Source organism: Epargyreus clarus, unplaced genomic scaffold (genome assembly GCF_041222505.1).
Source record: "Epargyreus clarus isolate Ecla_fem2 unplaced genomic scaffold, WU_Ecla_fem_2.2 ptg000003l, whole genome shotgun sequence".
Taxonomy (NCBI): domain Eukaryota; kingdom Metazoa; phylum Arthropoda; class Insecta; order Lepidoptera; family Hesperiidae; genus Epargyreus; species Epargyreus clarus.
This window is the reverse complement of record NW_027332211.1, coordinates 9,811,920-9,827,188: the sequence shown is the minus strand read 5'-3', so window position 1 is coordinate 9,827,188 and position 15,269 is coordinate 9,811,920. Positions and strand designations below refer to the sequence as shown.

The following is a 15,269-nucleotide window of genomic DNA, read 5'->3' as shown; positions in this document are numbered from 1 at the left end:
TTTTGTCTGTCGATTTTTTAAATTTGCAACTGTCACTAAAGCTCCGTAAGCTAATTATTCTATACCAGAATGTTTGCAAAAAATGCAATGAAGGGGATAAATTATAGGAGAATGTGGGTGTTTGCGGCTCATTGACTTTATAATACGTGTAATTACAAAAATACCCAACAATATTGTAAGTATTTGAAAAGAAACCATATTTTTTAATGTTATACCTACTTCTTTTGGGAAAAAGCGCACGAGTGATTTTTACAAAAATGACAACGAAAATAAACACTATCTTTATATATATATATATATATATATATATATATATATATATATATTTCTTATGTGAACTCCTCCTAAACGACTGGACGGATTTTGATGAAATTTGTTGTGTGTGTTCAAGGGGACTTGAGAATTGTTGATTTTAGAATGTTTCACATTGGATTGCGGGCAAAGCCGCGGGCACCACTAGTAAATTATAAAACTATAAATTGGTCTCGTAAATGTTTTGCCGAAAAGGCTACCAACAAAGTAATTATATGATATGATATAATAAATACGATACGATACAACACGTAACAATATTTTCTTATATTATTTTGTTTTTGTAATAGTTTACCTTTTCGTAAATATGCTATAAGGTATACTTGTTACGGGGGTACCTACATAGATACAATGTACATATTACATACTAAAGTATTTTGTTTGTACAAATTTTACACCGTATGAAATAAGTTTGTATACATTTCGTCGCATCATGAGAAAAATTCTTCACATAAATAACCATAGAAAAAGTTTGACAATGTAGAGTTACTCTATATAATATAGAGTTAAACACAACAAGCATACAATAGTACCGTGAGATACTAAGTTAATGGTAGTTCCAGCTCTACATTATGTCAAACACCAATCACACGTCTATAGTTCTTCAAATTAACGAGGCTCTTATTTTTAAAAGGTTATTGACATTTAAATTTAGCTCTGTGGTTAGTTATGGGAGGAGTATGAATTTTGTTACGGTACTTTATCGAACACACATAGACGTAATTTATATCAACAGTTCTAGTCAAAATAATACTTAATGATGTAAATTTGAGAACCGATTTATTATAAGTAAAGCTTTTTTCTGCAAAAAATGATTAATTATTGCATAAATTCATTTATTGCATAAAATAAGCGCCACCTACGATTGGTCGTCTTTGAACTAATTATGGTTCCGGAGAAAAAAACTTGAAAAATGAATGTAAATGTAGATTGTAATCATCTATAATGAAATACATTTTGTCATCCTTTTCAAGTAATACGACTAATACATCAATCAATATTATGTTTATACATTTTATCAACTTACAAATTTTATCACAAATGCTAAAATTTAATGGAAACCATATTATGGTCGATGTTTAAAATAATTTATAAGTATTCATATATTCGAAAACATAAAACGATGTTAACTACGTTTTAGGCCAATCGTATAAGGGAATCAGTTATTAAATTTTTAATGATTTTGGGTTTCTTTCCAACCAAAAACAGTGCAATTATCGTGATTAGATACTCATTTTCATGTATACTTAAATGTATTTTTTATCGTAATGCAGTTTTGCATGTGTGATCGAGCATTGGTCTTCATATTATCGCCGCTGAATTTCCTATAATAAAGTAATATTAGGCCAGATATAATTTTATTTATTACACAAATAACAATTAAGTTTTTATAAATAGGTATTCTATTAAATTTCTGACGAGCCTGTTTTATTATTTTATGTTTATATTTCAAAACTGCTCATTTAAAATCGTAAGTTAACTTTGTGTTCTGTCAGAATTATTAAAGATGGTTGATAATGCCGGTATCGCCCAATTCGACATACCGTCTGTTCCCCTCGATTTATTATGTTTTATGCGAGCCCGATTTAATTTCGGCCGGGATTTAATGAACAAATTCCAGTGGGGTTCGTTGATCTCAAAAATGAGTAATCCCAAATTCCCTTTGTTACGGCACCTTGCGAATGTAAATGCAAAAATAAACACCATATAAATCGAAGATCACCTTTTCGGGCACGCCAAATCGAATGATTGTCATAATTTATAAAGCTCGTTTATAATGGCAGCAAATGTCAGGCCATACAAAAGGAGAAAAAGCTCTGTTATCTTTCAACCTAATGTAGAGCGACACTGTAAACATTTATTATAAAGGAGCGACGTAAAGTCGTTGAGGCATTTTGCGGAGTGTCTCCTTGCGAGACGCACATCCTCGCTCGCGCACCGTATTGTAATCAATACTTTGACAGTGAATGCTTTTTAAAATTCGAAATGTCAATAAGGACTCAATTAATAATTTTCTGCTTCGGCTTGACGGCATTGACGTGCGGAAGTGTGACTGAAAATGAAAACGGATTTTCAGCGAAAGACGGCGCTTTTTATACGGACGATGCAGTTTATGTAAATGGTGAGACTTTTATTTTTACTTTTTTATAAAAGTAGAGATTAGACAATTTCATCATTTTAACTAAATTAGTCAAAAGGTATTTTTAAAATATGAAAAGCAAAATGTTTAAGCACAAATTGTAAAATAATAATACCTATAATATAATAATACCTGCGTCCAAATATTTATACTAAATAAAATTTCATTTACACGAAATATAAGAAAAAAATAGTTCATATTTTTAATACTTACTTTTGATATTTTTTACAGTAGTGATAATCTCAAATTAAATATTCAAATTGGCTTTTGCCGTTAACTTTACAAAATAGCTTTACATTAGTCACATTACACGGTATTATTATACCGTAATCGTTTGTTTACATTTGTTTAGTATGAAGAGGTTATCCATCAAGTATTCTTATAGTGTGGTCTCAAAACAATGCGTGACACATGCGAGTATGAGGTTTTGAGGCTAGAGAAAGTTAAAATTTGCAATCTTGAGCCATGTTAAGGCCTAAACTTGGATCGAAATTAGTGTATCGATACGCCAAACACCTAATATTGCAACTTTACCCTACATACGGCAATATACACAATTTTATATGTATTCAATGAAAAAATGTCAACGACTTAATAATGTTTAAAAATAAACCGATTTTCGTGATGTCCGTGGTCATCAACCCAGAGTACGGTGCGGCTATTACCTAAAACACGTGGGTCTTTATTCGGAAGACGCTGCGAGATCAATTCAATGCAAATGCTTACACGCCCACACGCCGGCAAGCGACCATATCAATCAATCATTGTCCTCACTACTCGCTGCTCCTAATAGTACCTGCCTGTTACATTTTTTGCTCACTCACTCGAAGGTATTAATTAGATCTCCGAAGAAACATCGGAGCGGCTGACGCTGCTGACATTTTCCACCATTGGACCACTGAACCCGGAATCCTTTGAACAATTAATTGTAATATCGGCAATTCAACGTATTTAACGACCAAGACCTTTAAATGTTGTCATGTGTCTAATCTAGATTAAATGCACTGCTCTGACATTATGGATACTTCTACTGCTATATAAAAAACTGCATTTGCCGTGACTTTTTCAATAGGCAAAATTACTTCCGAATATCATAATAATAATATCTTTAAAGGTTATACCTCTTTATTTGAAAATAATAACTTACAAAGTATTTAATCTGCAACGTAACGACAAAATGAAATCAAATTCTATCAATATAAAATATTTTATTCACTCAAATTTTCATCAAATATCAATGTTCATCAATAAAATTGAATAAGTAGGAATTGTCAAATAAATTATAAGACAAAAGTGCTAAAACGTATGCTGCAAAATTATATACGCTTCTGTATTTTTAATTCAACATTTCTCACACAAAAAAGCAATTCAAAAAGCTCTCGTACCATCTTCGCAAGTTGCGTACCAAGTTCACATACCTCGTCTACCACAAGCGCACTTTTGGAGTGTGTTGGCGACATTTCACTAGGCAACGTCGTCTTTACTTTACTTTAAAAGTCAATTTCCTTCACTACTATCGGTTCTTAGTACATTTTTATATGCAAATTCTAGGAATGCTTAAAGCTGGTGCATTCTCATTAAGGTGTCACTCACACAAAATCAAGTTTAATCACAGAGAACTTTTGGTTCCAAGTTGTATGCTCGTTGGCAAATCGAGCTTACTTCCATCTCCAAGGCCGGTTATTTACGTTACATTTTTAAGTTTTTTCTTTTCATTTGCGGACTTTGCGCATACATTAGCGGTTGACATGTTTACCTATATTTGTGCATCACTTAATTAATAATAAAATAATAAATACTTTTAATTAATTCATGTTTTACTTCCACTCAGTTTTATTTTATTGTGGAATGTTGATTAATGTCGACCCAAAGTGATCCCAAAAATTATAGCGGTCGAGACTGCGAAATTGTGTCGGTATCGAATTACAGGCTAATTGGGTATTTTTAATTTTCAAAGCACGATTATACTAATAAAAAAAAATTAAATTAGCCTGACATCTGACTTATAAAATGTGATTTTGCCTCAACCTGCCTTTAGTAAAAAATTTTGTACGTAAGCTAAAATGTGCGTACTTCATGCGATTCAAATAAAATAACGGCACGCAATGACGTATGCAGATAAGTATACACTTTTCTAAACAGAATGTAAAGGAAATCGTAGTTTAGTCAAAACAAGCACCGTTATACAGTCACCAAAACCAACATAAGTGCACGGTGCGGCCAATGCTTTTTGAACGTCCCCAGAATAACAAATCGATAATCTTTCCTGCAAACAATAACTTTACTTACTTTATTTATAAGTGATCTTAAAATACTTTTACGATGCCTAAATTTTAAAATGTTTAAAGACTAACACAATCAACAAAAAAGAATTGCATTAAATAATTTCTATTAGCCACAGTATTCAGTAAAACTTAAGGCATAATAATATTAAGTAAACAGTAGGTACTTTCGATAAGTCCGCACACAAGCAAGTTTCACACACAATTCTATTAAGATTCAATAAAATTTATGAACTCTTTTTAAAGTGTTTTTTTTAATATAATGTAAATCTTTACTGACCTTAAATTACAGAAAATCACAATGGTTACCTAATCCTAATGCAATGCAAAGGGTGTTGCATAAAAACATTAAGCGCGCGTTGATGTCTTTTGTCTTCTCGACTGCATTATAATTTTTCGTTTGAAAATTGATTAAAAACTTAGATATATTTTCATATTAGTTCACTTCTGTACCCTTACCATGAGTTTTTACGTTTTGACAAATATGACTGTTTTAATACCAAAACACGTTTACGTATTGGCCTATACTATTTCCAAGTTCTGATATAATCCACTGGGTCGCTGATTGGAAATTGTATGGACCAATACGTAAACAAATACCAAAACAGTAAGGGTACTGGCACCGAAATGGCATGATATAGGTTCAATTAGCCATTAAAAAGTTATTAACAATCGACGGAAGTTTTCCAGTAGTTTACTCTTCAAATTTTTTCTTTGTCACTGGAGACAAAGTCTCCTATAAAATTGACAGTTTAGTAGTAGATACATTGCAATTGTTTATAATTATTAATGAAATAACTATCAAAGCAGACATTCCATTTATCACGATTCACGACCATTCAATGGAAGGAGCTTAACCAAAAGCTTTTTGACTTTTAAGCTTTATTAAATCACTGTCACGATCGTAAATGTTATAAACCGGTTCCACAAAAATGCTATGACAAGATTATCGAAACAATAACAACTAAGTGTGCATTTACATATTTTTTATGTTCATATGCGACAACGGATAGCAACATCAGACCGGTGTGAGGTTGAACTCAAGCCAATATAAGCCATAAGAATGAAATATTATCCCTAGGGATAAAAAACATCGCTGGGTAACATGATCCGGTTGGGCCAACAACATGGCTGATTTAACATCATATGACTATAAAGTTATTAAACAGCTCTGTTACTGATTTCAAGTTATTAAACAGCTCTGGCATTGCTTTTAGCAGTGGTTTTAGGATTTAGCCATCAAGTATAAGGCCTCCAAAAAAGCATAAAGCGCGCAACGTAGTACGGTGCTCCTGAAATGTGTAAAAAGCATACTCATGAAAATGGTTAACGTAAGACCTGACCGAGGTCGCTTACACCGAAAATGCTATAATTATAACTGTATTATATAACACATTTTAAATAAGGTGGAAAATGCCATACAAATTATTTTAATGTGTAATAAGTAACTGAGATAACAGTCTTTATAATAAATATGCATTAAGAGATCTAAGATAAAATCTCTTGTTTCAGCGGTGGTTGAGAGAGTAAAGCGATCAGAACCGAATAACACAAGAGATGCGAGGCAACTTTTACTGCTGCAATCCAGACAAGTGAGTTACTCAGTTTATGACTTTACGAATAGATGGATAGATAAAGCTCGTTTAAAACTAAACTGTTTTAGCAACCAGTGGATTTTGATAACTATTCTTGAATAACAAAAATATGCATTAATAAGGGTTAGTTAAAAGTTAGTGTGAAATCTTCAGGCATACAGAGCAAGCGATATGTGTATATAAGCGATATAAGTTTGTTATTTCATAAGTAAATAATGAATGATTAAACTGAATATAACAAAAATATTTTTTTTTATATACCTACAGGTGTCAAGTGATGGAGCAAATTGCGTAACAACAATGGGAAAACAGGGAACCTGTAAGAGTTACCACGACTGCTACCCTTTGTTGAAGGTTGTGGACTTAACTGGATTTGATGGTTGGGTCATGGGGCATTATGACACTTGTAAATATGTCAATGCCGATAGTTTGGAGGTGAGGAAAGGATAACTTTTAGTTTCTTTTTTTTTCTATAGCCGTCGTCTACAAAATTAGGTAGGTAGTTAGGTACTGCTGGGTTTACGCCATAGTCTACCGCTTTGGCCATTCGCTGCTCGGTAGACTTCACATACGTTGAAACCTTTGTTCAGACCTCTCAGGGGTGCAGGTTTCCTCACGATGTTTTCATTTACCGTTATAACAAGCAAGTTATGTGAGAGCGTGCCTGGAATTTGAACCCCAGATCTCCTAACTAAAGCCGAGTTACTGACCACTGATCGTACTAATTTTAAAATCGTTAGTGAGTTCTTTAATGACGATTTGTTAATTATAAAGTAGCCTGCGGTTTAAAGATTGTACAAGGAAAGGGCGCATAATTTATTGCAATAAATAACCTACAAACAGTACTTTAGTAATCAGTAACCTACACTTTTCTTCGTTTTTTCTTGCTCTGCATTGCACAGCTTTTTCTTCACAAAGTAATCCAAGCCAGTTTATAAAACTTATATCGCATGTACGTACGGAATATTATCGGGACGCTCGTCTGCCCATTCCACTGAGTTGTTTGCCTTGCACGGATGTCAAGTAACTACAACTGGATGACATGTAGGAAGTGTCGCTATAATTCCCGTCTATAAAATGACTTGTCCCACCAATAACTTGTTGGTCGCAAGCGACAAAGTTATATATTTTAAAGGTATAGGCTATTCGTTATTTATGGGCACTGTCACGCATATTTCTGTCTAGCGAACCGCTACGAAAGTATGGACCATACCTCTATTATTTAATAAATTAAGGGATTGGGGGATAATGGGATATTTTAAAAGCGATTGCATTCATGAATTTGATACTAAGTTAAATATAATTGGTATACACGAGTTAAAGTCAATAGATAATTTGAAATGTTATTTAGGCATACAGTTGTACAAATTTCTATCCGATTACACTGTAATAGACATACTCAATTACCTAATTCGAACAAGAGTTTTTACATCTCACGCTCCTCGCCGACGCAGGGTACAGTGCTTGAGACTATTATACAGTACTTTTAAAATAAATAAAAAGGAGATAGGTACAAGTATTTATACGTGGCAGGTTTTCGGAGTATGCTGCACGGAACCGGTAGGCACGCCGCCACAACAAGAGCCCGACGTGCAACGCCTGGGCTTGCTTCCGTCTGCTGTGCCTATGAATTTTCCACCGATGCCACTATCTGGGTATGTTGATTATAACTGTTTATGTTATCTATAATCGTTATATGTCTTCTTAAAAATCTTCTATAGTCGTTAAATTTATATCTATAATAAAGTAAATTAAAGCTCTGAAGTTAAAATAAATGTAGAGTCCACTATTTAAACTCATATCATATTTAGGAACACAGGAACATACAATACTTTGATAGTATTGTATGTTCCTGTGTTACTAGTAGTTACTACGTACGTACTATAAAAAAATATACTTACATATTTTATACTCGTAAACATCAATTAGGTATTTACCAGGCTTGAAACTTGTTCCTTTATAATTTTAAGTTTCTTTATAGTTAATGAATGTTGAAATTTTAAGAAAAATATTAATGAAATGGAAATCTAAAAACCACGGAGTGCAATATATGGAATGAAATCGAAGCGCTATGACATGTGTTTGCTTCAATAAGCATATTCTTTATATTTTATAGTCAATCTTTCCAACCACAAAACCACAGGTTGCCAGGTTCGAATATCATCTTATTCAGTTAATAGTTATGAAAGTAAAAGAACCTATCAAATAACATACATTCATAGGTTTCCGAATGGTCCGCTCTCATCACTATCTCGCCAGTGGTTGTTCAACAGCCAACGCCAGATCCCGGCGCAGTGGCCGCCCACCATCCCGCCGCTGCCGACGCACCCCCCTGACCACACTGCACCGACACATCCACCATCCATTAGTAAGAACAATAAATAAGTTAAAGATTTTATACCTCATAACTCATTAACAGAAGTAAATAAATTTACGGAGTAATTTAAGCTCATTATTTCATTATGGATTGAGACTGTTTTATTACATGAAGCAGGAGACGAGCATACAGTGCATTTGATTTATGTGGCTACTGCCGGCCATAGACATCTATTTTCTTAGGATTTCAATCCTACCTGGGGATGACCTGGAGCAGAATGTAGAAGTAAGCCACAGATGCACATCGCTGTATAGGTACCCCTTCAATACTACACCATTAAAACCAGAACACAGCAACTGCTGCTATAAGGAAGAAATAGATGTTCTCGTAGTGCTTCTGGAGTCGAACTACCAAAGTTTGTCACAGTCAATAGTACCCGACGGTACATATTATTTGACATCTTCACAATTATTACTGTAAAAATCGGTTTGATAATCTTGGCTTATAGTTGCAGGTGTCCACCCAACTGCTCCCACCACTCCATCGACCACTTGGGCAACCAAACCTCCCGCGAGTACTACTAAGCAGGTAAACAACAGAACGAGATATATAAAAAAATATATTGTTATTTATTAAACTATTAATTTCTTATTTATTTCTACAGACATGGCCACCCCTTTATCCTACTCAACCGACAAGACCACCATCGGCCCCCGCAGTAGACCGTTCGTGTGGCATGAAAAATGGACCTCAGGCAAGTATAAAGAAATCACTCACAATCACAAATCACAATCACAATATATTATAAAAAAAACGTTGATAAGACGTACCTTTTTTTTTTATAATATAAGAATAGCAGACGAGCATGCAGTCCACCTGATGTGGCTACTGCCGCCCATGGACATCTGTAATTAACCCCAGATAGGATTAGATATTCCTACCTGAGGTCGGCCACAGATGCGCCGCTACCCCTGAGGACTAAGCTGGAACGCCTCGGAAAAGTCTGTCTCCCTTACCACACCCTTCAAACCGGAACACAGCAGCGCCTAACACTGCTGTTATTAGGTAGAAATAGGTGTGGCGGTGGTGCCGCCGGAGTCGAACCACAAAGGGTTCTACCACCTTTAAACATTTACCATTACCTACTGTTAAAAATACAGTAGGTAAATGTTCGAAAGTTTCTTTCGTATCTTCGCCATAGACGTATCTCAATCACACGCAGAGGGTTTCGGGGTCGATCCCCGGCCATACAGATGTCTAAATGAATCTGTCTTGGGTCTGAGTTTTTTTTTATAATATAAGAGTTGCAGACAAGCATGCAGTCCATCTGATGATAAGTGGCCGCCCATGGACATTTGTAATCATCCCTAGATTATGTATATGTGCATTGTACCCACGACACAGGTAATCCTATTATGGAGCCATATATAGAAAGAGTTTTTATGTCTCAAATAAAGCTATAGTATCCTATAAAATGATTGTTTATTATACCAGACATACGAGAGCACATACGAGCTGCAAGACGAGGAGCGCATCGTAGGCGGCCACAACGCAGAGCTGAACGAGTGGCCGTGGATCGTGGCGCTGTTCAACGGCGGGCGGCAGTTCTGCGGCGGCTCCCTCATCGACGACCGACACGTGCTCTCCGCTGCGCATTGTGTGGCACAGTGAGTTCATATATGATAATATGATATCTATTATAGTCCACGCCAAACTGCTAGTCCGCTCTGAAGTTGTTGCTAGCAGGTTTACTAATGCAATTTGCTATGACAACGCGATTCATTTCTATATTCAGAGCGGACAGCAGCATCTATAGCAGTTATACGCGGACTATAGGTACCATATTATATTATTTAAGGTATTAGCAAAGATTACTAATCTATGGGTATTAGTAACCAATTCTTAACCTAATGTCGTGGTTAACCCATTGAACTCTACTGGACACCGGGTCTCCTATTAAAGAGGTGGTTAAGTATAGTCCACCGCACCAGCAAAGTATTCATTGGTAGACTTCACACACCTTTGAGAACTTTTTGTAAAGAACTTTCAGGCATTTAGGTTTAAGTAGGCTCTTATGCTAACTACTTATTTATTATAGTATAATTTACCTAAGAATGTCGGTTTAATTGAATCTTATCGTAATCCTATACTTAATGCTTCCATATTTGGCAAGGGTTGCCAATTAGATTGATATCTCGCTTTAAAACAAAAAACATAAGTACGTATGAGTTTAATGATAAATAGATAATTTTGGGTATGTTTCGTTTGGGAAGGATGGTGATTCACTCTGCATCTACAAAACAGGTAGGTATTGCTTTATACACGTTCATCACTAAATATGACGAATTTCCTTACTCTATCTCGAGTTTACTGATATCACAGGTATTTGCTTATACATATATGGTCCTCTACGATTTAAATACATAGGTACTAGACAAAAAAAAAATTAAGATTACCTAACAGTCAAGCGATGATGGCAATACGCCCTGAAGACAGTCCTTCAGCCTGATTTGAAATGAGTTATACTAAATACAGTGATTACTTACCAAAAACTGTAAATCCGTCTTCAAACATTAATGTTATGAAAATGTAAATGAAACCCTTTACTTTCCTTGCAGTATGACTTCATGGGATGTAGCCCGTTTGACGGCCAGGCTTGGTGATTACAACATTAAAATCAACACTGAAACGCAACACATTGAGAGGAAGATCAAGAGAGTAGTCAGGCACCGTGGTTTCGACATGAGAACTTTGGTAAGTAAAATAACATTTTCGTGTAATTATAAGCAAAATTTACGTGAAACTATTAAGAATCCGCATAGAAGTAACGTGGTGCTCCGCTTCCACCATTATTGTGGGGAGCACTTTATTTCAAATTTAATTAAAATTGAAATAATGTCAACCTACATTTTATTAATCTGAATCTACCTCAATATTTTAGCTCAATGTTGAGTTGCGTAACAAGATATAACTACCTTTCCCCGAAATAGATAAGGATTTCAACAATGTGTATTACAATAATTTCAGTACAATGACGTTGCGATCCTGACTTTAGACCAACCCATAACATTCACTAAGAATATCCGCCCCGTCTGCCTGCCTGGCGGCAGTCGTGCCTACGCTGGCCTCATTGCCACGGTCATCGGCTGGGGAAGTTTGCGAGAGGGTCAGTATTCATAAGAAATTGATATATTTTTAAATAAACGGGTATTGTAACACCAAATACGAACAAAAGCATACCATATAAAATTTGCACGAAATTTTTAATTCGATTAACAAATTTATTGATATCGAAGATGACTGTTCGTAATTAGATCAATCAAAAACCAAAGTTAACCAAAAATACATTATAATCTTCATTGCAATCTCCTTGATAAATCTGGTGAGGACATAAGCAACGTATTTACTGGGTACTTTTTGAAGAACAAAGTGTATATGTAGCAATGTAATCACCACTGTTTATTCGATAAGCCCTACAACAATATCCAGTATCTATCTATCATAGGTATGATAAATACTAGACTTTTACACTGAACTCCATCCATGACACAGATATTCAAGTCCACATACTAAATTCCATTTCATTTGACCGCGCTGTTGTCAGACACTTTCTACTACAGAGATTAACCTAGTTTTTAATTTCTAGTTGGCGTGATCCATGAACATACAAACAAACCTCGTTCCGCTGCATTTTATTATAGATACGATACACATATTAATATTAGGCAACTTTCAGGCGGTGCGCAACCATCAGTGCTCCAAGAAGTGTCGATACCAGTGTGGACTAATGCCGAGTGCCGGCTGAAGTATGGCTCCGCCGCGCCCGGTGGCATCGTCGATCACATGCTTTGCGCTGGCAAGGCTAGCATGGACTCTTGCAGTGTAAGTGATTTTGCACATAATCCTCTTTCCTGTCTATTTATAAATGAATTTATGAAGATATAAATGACTAATTTAAATAAGGCCGTGGAGAAGTCTATGAGTCCGTCACATAATATGTGTAATAATGTCATGTATATATTATATGTATTACTTATTTGGTAACTATAAAACATTGGTATATTCATAATAAAGTATATATTTTCGGTCTCTTCGTCACAACCTGTTATTTAAGAAAAGGTTAAGTTACTTAGTTTAACAAATACTTTTTGTAACAATTATCTTGTAGACTATATGTAGTTATATTATCAAATAATATAAAAAATATGTTTTGAACAGGGCGACAGCGGCGGTCCCTTAATGATAAATGAGGGTGGTCGGTGGACGCAGGTGGGCGTGGTCTCGTGGGGTATCGGTTGCGGCAAGGGACAGTACCCCGGCGTCTACACGCGAGTCACCGCCTTCTTGCCCTGGATTCAGAAGAATTCCCAATAGCTGACAAGCCTACAAACGAATTTATAACATCCAATCTTCGAGTTTTTATCATTAAAAATCAATTATTTTGAGAAAGGCAACTCAATTCTTGCCTTTCTTAATAAATTGTAGTAGAGTGCCTTAAGCATCTAGAATTGAAAAAGCTCGGAATCCAATTACTGTCAACGAATTATTATGAGACCTGTTGGATTGTATTGTTGATAAGGTATATTAAAATGTTTACCAATTAAAAATCGTTGCTTTTTATTTAATAATAAAATAAATAAATTAAGGCATATAATATAAGATATTACGAGCTTAACTAAGTAATGTAGTGTCAAAATCGTGTTATAAATACATTTCTATCATATAATATTAAAAAGTAATAGTATGAAACAATAAGTGTAACAAAAAAAAGTTTATAAAAAATATTTATTTAGTTCGCCTCTCATACATGCTTAAAAATGATTAAACTTCAATTATTCCGTTTTCGTTGACAATTGACAATCGTCATTCTCTTCAATATATTTATAAATTTTCTCCATTGCTATATCCACCATTAGAATTCGAGGATGAACTTTTTTTTCAGCATTATGAGTTTGTGCAGCATTTTTGAGAGAGTGATAGCAATGTGAATGATATTTTGCACCAAGACTCTGTAGATTACTCCAGAAATTCTTTTATGAATTTCTCTACAGGAATCATTTTTTTGTAATGCTACAAAACTAATTAAATTTTCCTTGAAAGACGTACTATTGACGTATGCAATTTTTTGGCGCTGACTTTTATTTTTTTTTTCTCTTTCGACTCATTTGCTTCCATACCGCAACTTAAACAATTTTTTTCCCAGTCGAAATTTATGGAGATACTACTTCGCAGTTTCTTTGTAGGTGGAGACTGAGCAGAATCTTCTTTTGCCTGCTTTTTTTGAATCTCAATATATTTTTTATTAATATATTTCTGTCTGCATATTGCATGAGCATATACAAACTGAGATTCTAAAAATCTAATTAAGCCATCTTGTCGCTCATTTGAAGTAGCTCTCAAAGTTGCGACTCCTCTGGTAATTTTTATTACATCTCCTAAATCTGTGCTACAGCCTGAACCAGAACCCAATTTATCACAAATAATACAAACGATTGTATCATCATTTTCATTGTGAGTTGAATCTTCCATGGTTCATTTAAATTCTGCAATACAGAAAAATGTATGTTTCAACAAAAAGTTCCTAAAAATACTCTTAATAATTGGAAGATAAAACATAATTTCACATAATTAGTAATTTCTTTTCTTAAATCATTAATAGAATTAAAAAATATTATACAAAGAAATGTATGGTGATGAATTACCTACTGAAACGCAGAGATCTTTTGTTTTTAAACAAATACTTTACAAAGCAATAATTTTTTTGATATTGTAATGTTTTTATTTAACAAAAATGTATCGAAACGTCTTGAAAAAATAATTATTAAATTGAAAAATATGCACAGCAGAAAGAACACAACAGTACCGAAACACGTTTTTCAATCGACTAACCGTACCGAGCAGCTGCCGCTGCCCTTCCCCTTCACCTTTTTTCTACCTGCTCCTTGCTTTTACGGCCCTTTTTGACTATCTGGTATCTATGAAAGATGTTTTCTAAAATGTATTTTACTTAAATTATGAATATTTTATAAAAATATTTTGATTTAAAATGGAAAAATTGACAATTTCTTGAAATTAGTGTCAAATTAAGAAAAACAAAAAAGCAACGAAAAAAAATTGGTAAACTTTTTAGTAATTTATGTGTAAAACATAATGCAGAAGGTCTCACATTAATACATTGACAGTAATTGGAGTCCGAGGTCAAACTCCCCAAGCACTCTACTATTGGTGTTAATATTTAGCGCGTAAACTCACGAAAACGATCAAATTGTGCCAATTTAATATAAGGTTTATGTATTTTATAAATAAAACAGTATATTTTTAAAAAATCTTTCTTATTTAAAACATCCTTCATATCACAAAATACATAATTACGGTAATTTCTATCGAAATCCACCATTATTTTTGGTAAGAATACATTCTCATAACATGTTCCTCTAAATTAGACTAATACGCGAATATAGGAAATTATTACTAATACTATTTATTAAATATGTGCTGTATACACAATCTAAAAAGTAATAGATATATCACATGAACATAATTAATTAATAGAAATAAAAATGACTAGGGATCAATATTAATTTCAGCCCTAGATCCAGCGCCGATTTACTTCATAATATCTT

The 15,269-nt window shown here is 34.2% G+C and overlaps 1 protein-coding gene and 1 long non-coding RNA gene across 3 annotated transcripts; one reads left to right on the top strand and one right to left on the bottom strand.

The window, feature by feature from the left end:
• The first annotated feature begins 2,191 nt into the window (after positions 1–2,191).
• On the top strand, positions 2,192–14,972 carry LOC140753445 (uncharacterized). 2 transcript variants are annotated; one of them, XM_073088053.1, is made up of 13 exons: positions 2,192–2,434; positions 6,247–6,326; positions 6,597–6,764; positions 7,863–7,984; positions 8,603–8,697; positions 9,155–9,234; positions 9,311–9,400; positions 10,141–10,313; positions 11,265–11,400; positions 11,674–11,812; positions 12,383–12,528; positions 12,865–13,128; positions 14,872–14,972. In XM_073088053.1, exons 1-12 carry the CDS (start codon positions 2,299–2,301, stop codon positions 13,018–13,020), a joined length of 1,521 nt encoding a protein of 506 aa, XP_072944154.1. In that variant the 5' UTR covers positions 2,192–2,298; the 3' UTR covers positions 13,021–13,128; positions 14,872–14,972. The 2 variants fall into 2 exon arrangements, with proteins under 2 accessions (XP_072944154.1, XP_072944146.1); XM_073088045.1 differs by having other exon boundaries at positions 8,552–8,697.
• On the bottom strand, positions 14,045–14,863 carry LOC140753493 (uncharacterized). The gene is made up of 3 exons (XR_012103577.1): positions 14,813–14,863; positions 14,349–14,621; positions 14,045–14,189 (listed from the first exon to the last, which is right to left on the bottom strand). It is a non-coding gene; the product is annotated as an uncharacterized LOC140753493 (long non-coding RNA).
• Positions 14,973–15,269: the final 297 nt, after the last annotated feature.